Below are 17,816 nucleotides of genomic sequence, written 5' to 3'. Positions count from 1 at the left end.
TTATTCCGTGCTTAGATGAAGTCATGGACTGCAGGAGAGTTTGTCCAGGTTTAGACATTAGCATTTAATCCCCAAAACCCTGTGAAAATGTGCGCCTTAGGACTCACAGCAGGTACTCTGAGGAAAGAAGTTACTACTTTCTGACTCTTGCTTGGTTTTAAGATTGACTGTGTTTATTGTGTCAGTAACATAAAGCTGAAGTGAGGAGAAAGTTGTCTGATCTAAAAAAGACTGGAACCTTGTTCAGATATTTTAATTGACAAAACTTTTATTTTTGAAAAAGTGTAGCTGTGCACAACAGTCTTTTTCTAGTACCAGATTCAGTTATAAATGACCATAAGCCTTTGTGGAATGAATAGTTACTCAGCATTTTCCCTGGCTAAATGAATGTTTGAGGCCATCTTATTATATAAGTAGGTGTAGTGCCAGTGTTGTACTTGTTGAGAATTTGTGTGTCTGTGCTGGTATAAAAGCAAACGCCCATGTTAGCTGCTGATATGATGGACTTCTCTTAGATTTGAATATGTGCTGAGAAATTAGTTTGGGTGAAGTGTTAAAATATATTGATTATATTTGGACTGCCATTTCAAATTTAGCTGGTGATAAGCCTTAAATGCTCTAAGAAATCGTTATAAATGTATACAAGTATAGAATGTATACAAGTTTGGGTTTTTTTTTTCTGTCTACTTGAGAGATATGTTGTATTTTTCTGTCTTAATTGTACAAAAAATCCAATGTTTTTTCTAAATTTCATTAGAAAACAATTTTCAATTTGTTTGGGGGACAAAAGCTTTTTCTGAGTTATCTATTGAAATCAGTTTCTCTTGGTGGAATGTAAAACATTGGCCCATCTTCAGTGAGGTTTCCAGTTTTTTGTTTGGCCATCATTAAGAAATGAATCCTGGAGAAAGAACTGTTTTTAATTCAGAATTAAAGTTTTGAGGAATACTTATGGTTCAGAAAGCAGGAGTTGGAAAGTTTAGGAAGTAGTGGGGTTTAATGTCTATAAAATAGACAGGTTTAGGTTTAATGTCTGTAAAAATGAGAGCAGATTCTAAAATACATCAGGAAATGCTTTCAAAGGTATCTGAGAGCCTAGAGATTGATGTGTTAGGGAAGCACTGCAGACCTGTTATGTCTTTGGAAATCTTTATTGTAAATCATATTTAGTATTCTGTGTGCCTGAAATCTACTGAACATAATAGGTAAAGTTACATGTAAGATTTAAGGTAATTTAAGGTAGAGTGTCAGAAGAATAGTATATTCTCAGTAGAATTCAAATTGTCACCTATATGTAGCAAGCAAAAAACCCCAAGTTTAATTGCATCCTTTACTTGCTAATGGGAGGCAGGGGGGAACCCAAACAACTTTTAAACATTATGAAGATTTACGCTGTTTTTGTACATGTGGTAAGTGCATCTTAAACAAGGACTGTGAAATTTGTTGTGAGTAACTAGTTGCAATATTTGATAATACCTGTGAGGAAGAACAAATCTGTAATTAGGAATATGCTCTTGATGTCTGTTTTATAAAACAAGTTTATGTCCTGTGGGTTTTTTTTAAAGCTTAAATGTGATTCAAACCAGTTAATTCTAATTTTGGTAATAAGTACTTGATCTTTTTACCCATGCAACAGTCTTTGAGATTTGAATTCTAAGCAAAGCAGTGCAAGGAACAGGGCTAGAGGTGACAGTAAAATTACCACAGAAAACCTAACAGTTTAGAGCAGCTGCCTTCATGGAATTCTCACTGCTGTGGTTTCTGTAGTGCTGATTTCCTCAATCCTTTGTAATAAATGTGGCCACTTTTGCATACGGAGGCACACTCATGGATGCAGTCTTTCACACTGTGTTTCTAAAAATAGAAGCTGCAAACCTGTTAGTAAAATTTCTGCAGTATGTGTGGTATGTGGCAGTGAGAAGCTACTAAATTTTAATAAGAATTTAGCAAAGTTGTCCTCCAGCATAAATAATCTTTTTAATGTGTTTACATAAAATCTGCCAGGTTCGTCTGCCTTTGTGGTTCTTGTCAGCATGAAATGAAATGGCCTCTCTAATACAGAGTGCTGGATCTTTCCCAGGGCAGCAGCAATAAGCAGTTACCCTGTACTGCTCTTGTACTGTGTGCAGCATGAATTGCACTTGTAACATCTTCTCTCCCTAAAGTACATGCCTGCAATGCAAGGTGTGTACCCAGAGTCCTGTGGTCAATCGTGCATGTTGTCTACAGTAGCATCTGCAAATGCTCCCATGTTTGTGCATGGCTTTTGTCTTCTCACTCAAAGGATGTAGAAAGCATCCAAAGGAGGGCTACAGAAGTGGTGAAGGACTTAGAAGGAAAGCTTTATGAAGAGTCACTGAGGTCACTTGGTCTGTTCAGCCTGGAGGAGACAGAGAGCACACCTCACTGCAATTACAGCTTCCTCCTGATGGGAGGAGGAGGGGCAGGCACTGATCTTTTCAATCGGGTAACCAGTGACAGGGCCCAAGGGAAAGGCGTGAAGCTGTTCTGGGGCAGGTTTAGTTGAATATTAGAGAAAGGTTCTTCACCTAATGGGTGGTCAGGCACTGGAACAATGTCCCAGGGAAGTGGTTGAAGCACCAAGGTTGACAGAGTTCAAGAAGCTCTTGGACAACTGCCTCAAACAGCTCTCAGGGTTGTGCAGTGTGGGGCCGGGCCAGGAGTTGGACTCGATGGTCCTTGTGGGTCCAACTCAGTAGATTCTGTGATTATCATCAACCTCTGATGTGTTTTGCTTAGACCTGTGGAGTCCTTTCTGGCAGTAGTTGTGTGACATGGCTGCTGCTGCTCAGTAACTGCTACAATACTGTTCCATGTGATTTGTTTTCCTAAGAGTTCGGCCCAACACAGTCATTACCTGTGGCTGGTTCTTTGCTGCCTTCTGTAACCAGCTGAGTTGTGCTCTCTGACTCTCCTGCAGTTGAGTTCCTTAATGTGATGGTGCTCTTCTGCATACATGTACTCTCCACAGTACAGGAAAGAGGCATGTAGGTGAGCATACACATACTTTTTTTGAACCATGCATTTAAATGAACTCTGACTTTGCACTGGGATGTGCCATATATTCTACTTCAAAGGTCATGGCTCGCTTTATGAGCATAAGGCTTGTTAAAATCATAAAAGTCTTAAACTTCCACGCCTTTTTTTCTCCTCCTGATAAAAAGAAATTAAGCATAGAACTGTACCCATCTTCTTTCTTGGTCTCTGGAACTAAAATTGGTTTTCTTTTGCAGCAATTTTGGAGCTTGCAGCATACAAGCCTTCATTTGAAGGCTAATATATGGTTTTATAAGGCATTCTTGGAAAAACAAATAAGCTTGTATTTAATGTGACTACAAATGTCTCTTCCGTAGTCAAATTCTAGAGTTTTTTAATGGTCATATGCTTCATGAAGAGTTTGTGGAACTGCATTTAGTTTTTTCTTTAATTTTTTGATTCAGCTAGGGTAACACAAGTTTGTCAGCTGATGTGGTAGCTGACATGCAAATTTAAGGATGTATTAGCACATTGGTGGAAGAATGCTGAGAGGTGAAATTGATTTGAGTATGGGTTGAATCAGTACAGGTATTCCTAAAACAGCCTTTCTTAGTGAAATCTTGGGATTGACCATATTCAATAGCTTTTTTAGTTTTAGCATTTGTCACAAGCACAGGCACCTACAAAGACCTGGAAAAAAATTGATATGTTTTTATTCTTACCAAGTTTGCATATAGATTTGGGTCTCTTAGTTGTTTTTTTTTTCAGTAACTACTTCTTGGTGTTTGGTTACCTTGGATCCATTATCTTAGGATGTAGCCTTTCATCTCTTCCAGATGAACTTTCAGTTACCTGGGGAAGACATTAGAAGCTTTGATAGGATCTCTAGTTATTCAATACTAGGTAATTTGTGAAGTAGTCGCTACCAGTTTTCTGTCTGCTTATCCTCAAATCAGCTGCTGGTAGGCAGGCATGGATGGCAGGTATGTAGTGTGCCTGCTCCTGAACAGCTGCTATTCACAGCCTGATCTGACAATGTGAGGATGCAAACTTCAACTTGTAATTCCCCAAGCTGTGAAACTGTGGTGGTCAGAGCTTTGGTGCATGATCTTTCTTTTATCTAGGTGCAACAAAATTCTATAGTTTTGCCTACAGGAGCCGTAGTGATAGAGCTAAGCAATCCTGAGAGTAATAGAGAAGATGTGGCTCTCATGGTTTTTCCTTTGCAGGGTTGGCTCACTGATTCTGTGATTGTCATGGTACTTCTGCCCCTCCACTCTCTCTCCAAAAGCTGCTGCCTCTTGTTTGCTGAGCTCCATCAAGTGCCTTTGTGGAGCAATGCTGTAAAGACTATTGCGGTCTAATGAATAACCTTCTGCAAATGATTAAATTCTCAGCATGGATCGGTTCAGTGTTGAAGGGATGCTATACTGATAATCAGATTTAGTTGTACAAGCTGGAGGCTGGTGCAGGTGGTTCAAAGCAGGAGTGAGTGGGGCAGGCACAGTTTCTTTGGATGGTGTTGTTCATGAAGAGAGCAGTGCATGAACCTTTGGCCTGCATTAAAGCCTTAAATTGCCAGCACTTTAGCTGCAATGAGGTAAGCAAGTCCGTGGCCACCACTGTATGTAATATGTTCTTAAAATAATACTGCAGTATTAAACCTGGCCTCAAAGCACTGCAAGTTAGTTACCTGCATCTGGCTTTGAGTGCTGCTGCTAAAAGAGCTGTTTTGTTTCCATACTTACGCTTATTCTAAAGTCCTCACGACTATGGTGACCAAGTCAAGATCTGCATTGCTGAAAACTGTGTCAGCAGAAGGGAAGAGATGGAAATGACTGTCAGAAGGGAAGGTGCTGTTGTGGTTTATACTTTGTGACTGCACAGCTGTAGCATAATTGTATCCCTAAGAACAGATCCTTGCTTCTGAAAAATTGCTTTCATGGTAGTAATGGCAGACTTGGAATACAGACTTGCTCCAGCACCTGAGATGAGCAGGTATCACTTACCAAATAACTCAATGTGTGGTGCTGCCAGCAAGTATGTGTGCCTTTTTGATTCATCAACTGTTGTACAGATTAGTAGGATTCTACCTTACTTTCCCATATGATAGTATGAGTGACATAGGTGAATAACTGGCTTTATTCTGTCTATTTATTTATAACTGTCTGCTGACCCACACCCTTCAGGAATTATTTGCCATTGCCTTTTTTTTGATGAATTTAGGTTCAATCTCTTTCCTAGTTGTTGAGGTTTCTTTGATTTGTACATTTTAAGGAATACATTTCTTACTTATATGTATATATATATTTGATGCTACACAAAGGAGGTTTATGTTTTGTAGAGTGTTCTTTCATATGTAGCTATTTTATTATCATTCTATAACTTAGCCATGCAGATAGCAATTTGCATCTAAATGGCTAGATTTCTGTGTTTTTGTTCATTGACTTATGACATCTGATCTTTAACTTAACAGTTTGAAAAAGTAGTCTAGTTAAAGCCATGGTCTTTCCCCCCAGTTTTAATGCTGGGTGAACACTTGCCTTCTGGAGTTTTTCTGTAATAGTCACAAATATTGTGTATTCCAGTAATTGTACTTGAGATAGACCAGCTGTATGCACTAGGCAGCTAGTAAATCTCCTACCTTCAGATGACTTGGAAGTAGCAAGATGAATTTTAGCATGGATTCTATGCAGAAAGCCGTGCTTTGTTCTGTATGCTGACATATATGCTGTGTTGAGACTATATACAATGACTTTTTTGTCTGTGGTGTCATGTCTGCCTCATGGATGAGTACAGTGTTTATGTCTGCATCTTTAGGCTAACAGCTACAGAGGCACACGGATTATGATTGTTTTGTTATATAGGCTTCCAAGTCTGAGAATATATTGTTTAGATCAATAAAACTCTTATTTTCTATTTTGTTTTTCTCTGGGATGCATCACTGTTGTGTTATTTGTGCCCTCTTGGTGAAGGCACTTTTTCTATTTTGGTTTGCCTAGATGTAAGCAATGCTCTATGTGCAGCTTTGCAAACGAAATAGTTTTAATGAGATGTCAGATTAAACTGCCACAGATTGGTAACTGTTACTTGGGTTATATCAGCAACTTGGCAACTTCATATATGGAGGCTGGCAGTATTTATCAGTAATGGCTGAACTTAGCTGGAAGCAGTTTTTGCAGAGTGGTAGGGGATGCAGAGCCTATGACTGACCACAGGGCTGGGGACTACTCTGAAATGTCTATCTGCCTTTTCTTCAATTAATACCTCAACTGTCTCTCTTTACATTTGTACTATAGATAAATCATATTGTGCACAATGGAGGATTATACAAAAGGCCTTTCAATGAAGCTTTTGAAGAAACACCAATGCTGGTTGCTGTGCTGACCTATGTAGGCTATGGTGTTCTCACTCTCTTTGGATATCTGCGAGATTTCATGCGGCAGTGGAAGATTGAGAAGTGTCAAAATGCAACAGAAAGAGAAGAACAGAAGGTAACCACTGGGAAATAATGTTTGGTGGGAAATGATGTGGCTGAGGCTTGAATGTTTCTTTGGGGAGAAGTGGAGTTCAAAGTTTTCTGCTGTTTTCTTTGTCTTCTGGATACCACAAATACTATGAAAGTACTGCTGTGTTGTAAAAAAAATAATGTTCTTTTTAAGTTGTTTTTCCTCAGAGTAGTTTCCTCATCCATCTCAGTGCAAAGCTGCATCAACAGTTTTATCAATGTACTGAAAGATTCCCCAACTGCAGAAACAAAAGTTTGGGGAAGAGAGACTGCATGTTCCAGCATCAGGACCTCAAGAAAAGCTCTGGTTTTAGTTGGACACCAGTGGCAGGCTTTCTGATGCTGATCTGGTGGCTTAGTTTTGATTTAGAAATATTATTAATTCTCTTTATCTGAAGCAATTGCAAAGAGAAACTCGTGGGTCAGATCCAGAGCACAAGCTATATAACTTTAAATTCTTTTGGAGTCCAGAACACCAGCAGGTGAGCTGGTGAGTAATTCGAGGTACTGACTTGTGGTTCACTGATAGTGATGAGAAAGAATTAATTCATGTTAAGACCTATTCACAAAAGCTTCTGTTACCAGGTGAAAGGTCTTGCAGTTAGCCTTGAATGGATAATTCTAATTTTCATAATTTTATATATTTATAATATAAAAATATTATTTTATATATTAAATTAAATAAATTATATATATACATAAATATAAATATAGATAATTTTAGAAAAATTGGAGGTCTTTATTCCCTGCAGGAGTTAATTGTTTTTAGGAAGCTACTTTGAAACATGAAGTTCACAAACTATTTCCTTGCTAACTGTTAATGTGAGCCCTCTTAGAAGAGTGTGACTACCAGTGAGCTTTCTCCAAAGGTCTTTCTCTTGCTGATTTGGGTTCTCTGATTTGTTTTTCTCAACTGCTTTGGAGAGCCAGAGTGGCTTATAAAATGTTAAGGGAGTTCCTTTTTCAGGTGCTGGTTTCTGGTTCTCTGTGCAGCCACACAAGCAGTTGGCTAGCAGGAAATAGGGAGGGGCAGAAAGGACATCTCAGTAAGGCAAACAAATAATCGAGGGTGGCAGGGAGGTACTAAAAAAGGGAGTCTCCTTTGGAGACTTTTCTTGGAGACAGCACTGCAGTAAAGTGCACATCTTTTTACAGTAGATTAGTTTTGGACCACTGCCTAAAATTACCTCACAGTAGCTTCTTTCTGTGAACATTGAGGTAGAATTAAACAGATTCATAGTAGGGCACTAAATTCCAAAACAGAAGCATTCTTACAGGAGTTAAACAAGTAAAAGGCATTTCATAATGGTTAAAAGTACAGGAGTTTAAAGTATTGCCAAAACTGACTTTTAGAATATGAAAGTAAAAATCTTGGATCCCTTTTAATAGTTAAAATATCTGATTAAAGAATGCTGGTTAAATCTCAACTTGAAACTTGGTGTGTTCATTAATGTCTTTTGAGCTACTTTGGTTTATGACATTTGAGAACATGACATAATGTCATGTTATATTTTTCTGTGTGTAAAATAGAAGTTGATACATCAGAGAACAGTCAAAATAGTTGCAGAAAACTACCAAGACATTAGAATAAAAGTTTAAATATTGGTATGTATTCATGGTGTTGAGGATTATAAAGGAGTAACTGAAGTGTTGGTGCAGTTATTCTATACTGTACTTGTTACATTTCTGTTGCACAGTTCTGAAAGGTTTGTCCTGTTATCAGTGTGTAAGAACTGCTTACAGCAGCCCTTTTGTGTGGGAGCAGTCATGACTCGTACATGATTGAGTGTAAAAAAGGGGGCAGTAGGTCTAATTCACATAGCTACAATAGTAACACATTATTGGTATTAGGCTCTCAGTAAAGGTTACCACAGGAGGACCTTGAAGCACAGAGGTTGTTAGGAACAGATTATCCTAATCCTAAAAGAAATGTAGCCTTGAATTTTTTTATAATTAACTCAGCATTGCATCTTACCCTGAAAGACATTTGCTTAACAAGTAAATGTCCTTCTGGACAGCTGAATTGAAACTCTCAGTTTCTGTGTTGGTTACAGCTTCCATAAAGAGATGCAGGTATTCTGGTTTTGTTTTCTATGTCGGACGTCTGTGGATGAAGCTGTGATGAAGTGGATGAAGTGCCAGTGAATATTGCGCAAGAATGAAAATAGGAAATCCTGTTTAAAGAAGTTTTGGCGTTGGAGAAATCTCAGCCTAGTGTACTTCCCCAAATCACATCTCTAGCACTTAGATTGTAATAGCTGCTTCTGATATCAGACAAATAGAAAAGTGATCATGTGAGGTCTGGAACATGCAGTACTTACCCTCACCCTTTGCTGCTTTAAGCTTTGTTTGCTTGCAAATGAATTGATGAAAGCACGTTGCAGCATGTCTAGCATGTGGGAGCCGGGGGTTATTTTGGTGCAGGAGGTGGAGGTGTGTGCTCAATTACTTGTTTTGAAATTATTTTCCCCAATATTTGAGTCTCTCTGCTGGATGACAGCCCAGTCACCTTTTGGTAAGGGAATGCAGGTACTAGTGTGCAGAAAAGGCTCAAAACTCACCTTTTTATTATTATTAATACATGCAAATCAGAGGACCCCTATGATTACACTGGGGTACTTTCTGGCAGATTTGTGGAAATCTTTCCTCTGTGTGGAAAGTAATATTTTTATTATTGAAATTCTGAAGAGCCAACCAGGTTTTTATAATTTTCTAAAGCATCAAGCAAAATGATTAGCCTTACCTTTTTGAAAGGGTTTGTAATTGCATAGGTGAAAAATTATAAAATTACATAGTGTGAGGAGGTATTTTGTAAAGGGCTGAATGAACCTGTTTTGAAAATCACATGATTGAAGTATGTGGATTTTCTGTGGTGTTTCTGAAGGTGATTACATTTAAAAGCTTAACATAAACTTAGGTCCAAAATAGTATTAAAAACAAACATAAGGAAAAGACTCAGTTTTTCTGTGTTATGGAGGGCAGTTTATTTCAGTAGAGCAAGTCCTTCCTTAAATTGTCACTTAATAGTATAATCTTATACTGCATCATAACTTGAAAACTGGAGGTGACCGAACTAATTTAAAGAGCAGAGCAGGACTTTGAACAGGTTTGAATTCCAACTGTCTCTGATGGCAGGTAAATTCCTTGGAATTTATTAGAGCCACACATTGATATGAATGATTCCAGGAAAACCTAATGGTCACTTGCTGTTGAAACACAAAAGGGTGAAAAGGGACAGACTTTGCTAGTATTGATTTCCAGGAAATAGTTCCATGGGTTTTGGCTTTGTTTAAAATATATCCAGCTGAGCTTTTCCTGGAGACCAGTGTTGTGTAGCACATCCTCTCTGAAGCATTACTGGTCTGTTTTAGGCGTGGGTAAATGGTAAGATTAACAATTCTCAATTACCCTGGAATCAATTTATGCATACCCAATTTAATGTGCTGTTGTACAATACAGTTAAATATGCAAAATGCTTCCAGGATTTTACAGGCAGGATGAAAATCACTTTTACATTTCCTCCAGTCTGATTTGCCTGTTGTTTGCCTTACATGTTTTGTGTTTGGGAGTGACTGTAAATGGGGCTGCTAACTCTCTAATACACTGCTTCGTGATCTGTAGCTTGCCCAGATAGAGTTTGTTTCTAGCATCTGGGGTTTCCAAACAAATGTTCACAGGAGTCCAGCTGTAGGAGTATTTCAGGGGCAGTAAACTGGAGTAGTTTGTTTGATGTCTTACCATCTGTGTAGCTCATCAGAGTCCACCTGATGATACAAAGGCTACCCACAGTTATTGCTCCACTTTCCTTGACTCATGTAACAGTGAGATGAAACTAGTCTTTCTGCTTCCTTTTAGAAGCCTGAAATTTGTTGCTCTGTTCAGAGTCAGTTATGTGTTATCAGAGAGCATATTATGCGAGTTGCAGATAAACCCTGCTGGTGCTCATGGCACCATGTGTTAGCTTAGGTGCAATGCTATGAAAACTTGGCTCTAAAAGTAGCATAATCACTGCATTTGCATGTCCCTGTGCCCTGGGCTAAGTGCTACAAAGCTCTCATTATGACCTTCACTTGTTGCAATGTTAATTTAGAGTATGATGAAATAATGGATTCCCAAATCACCTATGCTAAGGTGTTGCACCCCAAGGGAGACTTTTATTCTTCCCTTGATTGGCTTTGCTTTTCATTGAAATTGATATGCTTGTCTTCTGGGAGACGACTACTACTTCGTTTTTTTCATTAAGCATTCCCCCATTAATAGGGACTGTGTTCTAGGCTGAAATTGACAGGAATAAAGCTGCTTAGGATTTTTTTAGCTCCATAAATGAAAGAACTTATTGCTTTTGCTCCCTCTTTTGGGTCCAGTGTTGCAGTTTGACTCTGTTTACTCAGGAGATTGCTGGAAGAAGCAACTCCTAGAATGTTTCTCCTCTGAATGAAACTGTTTCATCTCGGACTCATATTCTTAGGAACACTTAGAGCTAGGAATAGCATTGGATCTGAAGTAAGATGAGAACTTGATAGAAAAATAACCAGATTTGAAGGCTGTTTAAGTGATAGTGGTTGCTTCCAGCTCTAGGATGCTGTTGCAGCAGAGTGCTGTGGCTGCATGTATCAAAAATCTGAAATCATGGAATATGCTAAGTTGTAAGGCACCCACAAGGACATGGAAGTCTGGCTCTTAGGCCTGCACAGGATATCCCAAAGAGTCACACCATGCACCTGTGAGGGTTTCCAAACTTCTTGATCTCTGTCAGGCTTGGTGCTGTGACCACTTCCCCTTGGGAGCCTTTTCCAGTGCCCTCTGGGTGAACACCCACAGGGTGAAAAGTATGGATTGCTAGAGTTCATTTGTCCTTTCCTCCACAGGTGGTTTTTTGTTTGTTTGTTTTTTGATGGTTTTTTTTTTTTTGTTGGGTTTTATGATTGAAGATTGGAATTGAAGATTTTTTTTTTATTATTTGAAGATTGAAAACATTAAATTAGCATGAGAAATTCAAGTGGTCTTTTTGTTGTATTATCTACTCTTCATCTGGAATGCCACACTGCAGAAGGATGGAGGAGGTGAACAAACAAACAAACCAACCCCCAAACCAATCAGCAGACCATCTGCTCTTGTATGGCCTCGAAAAGAGGGCTCTGAAACTCCAAAAGTCAGTATCAGTTTATAAAGGCATAATATCCTTACCCTTTGTATTTTTTAGTTCTCAGATGCATGGCTCATGAGAACATCTCAGTGGGGTTAGGATCACTGAGGAAATAGACAATCCATTTTTGCATTATGCCAAAATAACACTTCCTGTTTGTCCTCTTCCAAGGAACTTTCTCATGAGACCTATCAGAGTGGTTTGGAGGGAGTGGTACACATATAGATAACAAAGGAGTTGACAGTATGCTGATACCTACACTTAATGCCCTTTACTATAATCCTACAAATTGATACTCTGAAATACTAAAGCTAGTGTCCCATATTAAACCCTAATTTCCTTACCCATAATTTATCCCTTGTATTCTTGTGGACTTGTAAAATATATTTTTTCTTTATCATAATCCAGTAGGTTCAGAGAACTTCTCTACTTCACAGTAACTTTAAACTTCGTTCTAATGCTGGCTTTTAAGATAATGCTTATGTTACATATACTGGTGGTGCCAACCTGTTGTGGGTGATTGTTCTTATCTCACCAGTTGAGCTTGTTACTGTTCTGGCTTTGTCAGCTTGGGTTTCAAAAGAAAGCTCATCTCATGAGTGATCTGAAATGGGATTGGGCTGTATTAACCCAGGCATACCTGCTTGAGTTGGTATAATGATTCATTTCCAGCCTCCCTCTCCTAGCCATGAGCCTTGGCTAAAATATCAGTTGTTTCTCAGCTCACATAGTTGGTGTGCTTGGATAACTATTGCAAAGCTGAACTCTTGTGTGTAGATGGTTAAGTGGACTTGAAAGTACTTAGAAGCATGTCAGTAGATTATAATTACATTTAACAAGTGTCTGAAGTATTGATCCTCTAATGTGCCAAGGTTTCTTTTTGATCTCGTGTCCCCCAGCCCTCTACAAGTAACATAGCAGAGGGTTTGAAACAATTATTTTGATTTTGTGTCATGAGTTGGGATGGGAACATGGAAGAATTAATTGCCCTTCTGTGCATCTTAGGACCTAGAAATTCTACTCCAACTATCTGTTTTTGGGAAAGGACATACTTGTGATTCTCTGAAATAGTAATTGCCAGGTAAATTTGGGTTGTTTTTCCATAGTTGAAATGATGGAAATTAATAACTTTCTGCCTTTTTGGCGGAAGCAAATCAGAAATTGGTTTAGGTGCAACTGTATCTGCTTAGCAATTGGCATTTTTGGGCTTGGTCTTTTCTGTGCAGCTGCTGGAAGGAGGATGCAAAGGTGTGAACCTTAATGCTCCTCTACTCCAAACTGCAAGGACAAAGTTGTTAAATCATTAAAAAAGGAGGGTAATGGAAAAAGTACGCCTCTTGCAGGCAAACATTGTAAGTAAGAGCTTCTAAGTGCTTGTGTGTGTTTTTATTAAAAATCTGCGATAAACGCTTCCAGCTTTGCTTCAGAGGTACAAATGTCTGACACTATAGGACTTGGTGAGATACTCTGCCTTTCTCATACTGTCACCAAAAATAAAATTCCTGTCACAATGTTTGCATTTTTCATGTGAAAAACAGGAAGAAATGCTCTGCTGGCTCTTACCTTCGTAATAAATTCTACTTTTTCCTTCTGTACATGATTAAAAAGGTGCTTTTTTTTTACTTTTCCAACAATGAATTGTGCATTCTTATCTCTACGAAATGTCAAACTTTCTTTAATTAAATAGTAAAAAGGAAATCTTGTGACTGTGGAGCAAGAGAAAAATGTTCTTGAGTGCTCAGATGTCCTTGCTTCCACAGTTAGTTTGACATTCTTGTGTTATCCATTCAAGTCAGTCACTTAGTTTTCCTGGAAAACATTGGAAGGGAAGCTAAAATTCAGGAAAGGCTCATTCATAAAAATCATGTGGGACTTCAGTGTTGATAAGCTGTGCAGAAGAGAGGTACCATAATGTAGCTTATTAGCTTCTATTGAGAACAAAAACTTGTGGAAGGTTATAATGGTAATGTGTAAAATAATGCTAGTGGTGCTATATTAAACTCATTTCTTATGCACAGAATAGAATATGGTAGAGCACCTTAGTTTTCAAAGTCTGTGTGCTCAGTACAGCAATATTGTTTGGTGCCAAAAAGGCATTGCATGTTCCCTTGCTCTGCTTGACTCGAAGGCTGACTATACCTCTCCTGCAAAGATTATGTGCCCACAATTTAATGGAGTTATTTTATGTTTTGTGTTTTCTTGAGTTTTTTCATTACACCAGAATGACAGAAAATAATTATTCCTCTTAGTCTAATTTTACTGTCATATGTATTTTCCTTTTACTTTGAATGCTTTTGATGTGTTTCAGGACTTTGTTCCATTGTACCAGGACTTTGAAAATTTCTACAACAGAAACCTCTATATGCGCATTCGGGACAGCTGGAACCGTCCAATCTGTAGTGTGCCAGGGGCCAAAGTGGACATGATGGAGAGAGTTTCCCATGACTATAACTGGACATTCACGTGAGTCAAAATTGAAGAAAACACTCCCAAGACCTGTCTTGAAATACAGGGTCTCTATGAGCAAGTTGCAGGCTGTGAGGTTAAAGGAACAGTGAATTATGAGCTTTGTTACGAAAGTTTGAGCTTTCTTGCAGCTTGAATCAATGAATTTTGCTCTTTTGAAATGCATTTAGGCCCCAAGGTGATGATTTGTATATGATCTTTTGTATTAAGATTTCCTGGCTACACACCTGTAATAAAATTAATACCTTTGTGCGTGATGACAAGGACTTGGTGTGGATACTTTGGGCTGCACTGCTGCTTGTGACTTTGTGTTGATTTAGAAGTAGTTCTGCCACTTGAAATAAATGCTGCTGCCTGAACTGAATTTAACATGATTGTTTTGAGTCAGAACTGAAGTAATCTGTAGAAACAAAATGAGAAATACAATAAAGGATTTTTAGAAATTGGAAATGACATATCAAGTCAGACACATTTTTGATGTGAAGAGGTTTGCAGCACAGTCCTTGGTGAAACTGGTTATGTCTCTTCTTGGCTTTCAAGGGCAAAAGAATTTTTTTTTTTTTTTTCTGCTAAGCTTCTTATTCTTCTTGTCACGTATTGTTAGCACAGAAGTGCCAGATGTGTTTCCTTTCTGTGGTTAGAGGATATCCCGCTTGAGGGGCTGCCAAGTTAATTGATCTAGAGATGTTATTTTGTAACTGAAAGAAAAGTTGTGTGTTTCTGGGATGGAGGGAGAAAAGTGTCAGAGCAACAGGTGGTTTGTGAAGCCTCAAGCAATTTTATGTGCGATAGCAAATTCACCTGTAAATGTAAACTTTTCTGGGAATTGATTTGCGATTGTAAGATAGGGAGAGAATCTTTTTCACTGATTGTTGCAATCTGATGATGAGAGGCACTACTGAAATAATTTAATGGTTGGTTCTATTGAGTTTTAACATTTTAGTGTCTAGTCTAGGAAAGTGAAATAATAATCTTCTGGTGTAGATAATTTTTTAAATTTTGCGTGTCCTAACTTGTGCTGTTTTTAAAATGCAGATACACAGGGAGAGTAATAAAAGACATCATAAATATGGGTTCTTACAACTACCTTGGGTTTGCACAGAAGACTGGGGCTTGCCAAGAAGCAGCTTCTAAAGTTCTGTCCCAGTATGGAGCTGGGGTGTGCAGCACTAGGCAGGAGATGGGTAAGTTGGAGGATGATAGTATGTTTTCTGAATGTGTATTTCAAAGTCTGTATCTGATTACAGGTCTTTGAAACATTAATTGTTTCAGCATTGAACTTTAGTCTTAACTGATAAAGCAGCTTTTACTTTAATGAAGACAAATTGACTTCCTGGATTTAGTTTACATTGCACGGCAGTTGTCTTACTTATGTTTCCATCGATGGTTTTTTTTCAGTGTTCTCTTATGGGCCTTTAAATAAAGCACAGCTTGGTTGGTGGAAATTCTCTTTGTAGAATTTAGCAATAGTGAAAGCTTCTCCTTACTCAGATTTCCCATTTGTTTTATGTACAGGAAACTTGGACAAGCATGAGGAGCTGGAAAAGCTAGTTGCCAGGTTCCTAGGTGTGGAATCTGCAATGGCATATGGAATGGGATTTGCAACCAACTCTATGAACATTCCTGCTTTAGTTGGCAAGGTATGGCTTAAGTCATGGACAGAAGGCCACCTAACAAAGATTCTGCTGGTTAATTTTTCTAAAAGCTACTTGTTTGCTTTTGTTTTTCCTCAGTGGAAGCCCCTGCAGATATTCTCTATGGAAACTGTAGGTGACAGTGTCACAGTATGCATCTCTAACCATTGCAAAAATCTCTTTGGGAAACAGCATCCATGGGACACGTAGCAGCCCAGAACTTTCTCTGGGAGAAAGCTTAGCATGTTAAAGCTTACTTCCTCAGGCTACTTCTTGGTGTGTGAAGTGGCGGCTGATTAACAGACTGATTCGCTGAAGGTGTTTTGATGCTTTTAAGAAACTAAGAACCAGCTGTTACACAGATAAGCTGAATTGCATGTTGGTACATAGTGAATTTATTATCTTTGAATGACAACTAAGAAAATCCCTCCTTTAATGAAGTAGAATGATGTTTGAGGGAAGTAAGGTCAGCTGTGAAGACTCATGATGTTTGCTGTGTGCTGCATGAAACAGTAGATAATTAGTCCGAGTGTCCAGTATCTCCAACTATGCTATTTTAGTTATTGGAGAATGAAATAAAGGTGAAATTTTTCTTTGCCTTTTCTGATGCAAAATACATGTTCTCTTAGCTCCTCCATAGGGTAAAAAAGTGCAAGTACTGGAACAGGTCTTTTTTGTTTTTGGAAAATTATTCATTGTCAGCCTAATACTGCTAGTCTGTTGGAATTCTTTGACACTGTGTAGTGAATTATTTTCCTTTTATTTAATTTATTTATTTTTTCACTTCCTGAGCTTACTTTGTAAGTCTTTCATTTGCGATATCTACAGATCATGAATTTGCTGCCTTGTTCTTCCTGGCAGCTTTTCTTCCTGGTGATTCTCCTTCAGATTAGCTGCAGTGTCTTCCTGCATGCTATTTTTTTCTCTTTTTTGTGACAAGGAAGTACCACTGTCTACATAATATGCCTTTTATTTTGGTCTCTTAAGTTTTAACTATCAAATTATTTGCATAATAAAAAAACCCAACATTTTTTAGTCTGATGCTAGAGAGAAATCCAGTGCTTCAAATCTAGTCTTTCTGGAGTCAGATACTTCTGCAGTGCTGTGAAGCTGAGCAACATATGTGACTTCTGACATATCTTTTACCTGCATTTTCTTGCTCTTTGTCTTTGCACATCTCTCCAGTCTTAGGTTCAAAGAAAAATGATTCATGGTTTCTGTGACACCTTTCAGATTCAGTGCACTATCAGATACATTTAAGTAGATTGCTGGTTGTTGTCACTACAAGTTACTCATTCCTTAGCAAACCTACTCAATCTTTTTTTCAGTGTGGAGCCCACTGTGTATCTTCAATACCTCAGGAGAATACCCTTGAGCCACCTTATTCAGATCCTGAGTTTTCACCTTTAAACTTCAGTAGGTTTTATAACCATTGAGAGAATCTGACCAGTAAATTTCAAGGCATGTAAGGTACATGTTTTTGTGCAGCTCACTTTAGTAAGCCAACTCTTGTTGTAAATGGATACAGCAGTCAGTACTGGGTTAGTCATGAGGATACTTAGTTTCTTGTACATTGAAATAAAGTAGTAAGAAGCTTTTGCCTCATAACAATACAAGTGCCCTTATACTCAGGTGAATACTCCAAACAGAAATTGCACTCTGGTGAAGAAAAGAGTTCTTGTCAGATGAACCATTTTGCAGTTCAGAATGTTCACTAAATGTTTTTTTTGGCTGCCTGAAGTTGCTTCTCACTGCACATTTGATTTCTTCATTGTCTGCAAATAAGGACACATAAATCCTGAATTTTGGCACCACCCAGTACACAATTGTGTGTGCACAGCCTGTTTGGCAATGCTTTGATAGTCCTCAGTAAAGCACAGACATTCTTATGCTTGATGAAACTCTTGGGCTTTTTTTTTTTTTTTTTTTTTAATGACTGTGTCTTTTTGCATGTCCTGCTTACATTTTCAACTGCAAAGCTGCTTGGAACACAAGTTATCTTCAAAGTTAATGGTATCTGGGCTTCTGTATTACTACTTAAACAAGTAGTTTAAAAACCAAAAAC

At 38.2% G+C, this 17,816-nt stretch overlaps 1 protein-coding gene across 1 annotated transcript in view; it reads left to right on the top strand.

Annotated features, from left to right (window-relative positions):
* Positions 1–17,816, top strand: part of SPTLC2 (serine palmitoyltransferase long chain base subunit 2) — a 71,894-nt gene that overhangs the window by 4,771 nt on the left and 49,307 nt on the right. The window contains exons 2-5 of the mRNA XM_058829782.1: positions 6,297–6,491; positions 13,960–14,114; positions 15,153–15,301; positions 15,633–15,757. Coding sequence (XP_058685765.1) covers positions 6,297–6,491; positions 13,960–14,114; positions 15,153–15,301; positions 15,633–15,757 — 624 coding nt within the window. The remainder of the gene's footprint in view (positions 1–6,296; positions 6,492–13,959; positions 14,115–15,152; positions 15,302–15,632; positions 15,758–17,816) is intronic.

This window comes from Poecile atricapillus, chromosome 1, assembly GCF_030490865.1.
Source record: "Poecile atricapillus isolate bPoeAtr1 chromosome 1, bPoeAtr1.hap1, whole genome shotgun sequence".
Taxonomy (NCBI): Eukaryota; Metazoa; Chordata; class Aves; order Passeriformes; family Paridae; genus Poecile; species Poecile atricapillus.
This window is presented reverse-complemented; position numbering and strand designations above follow the sequence as displayed.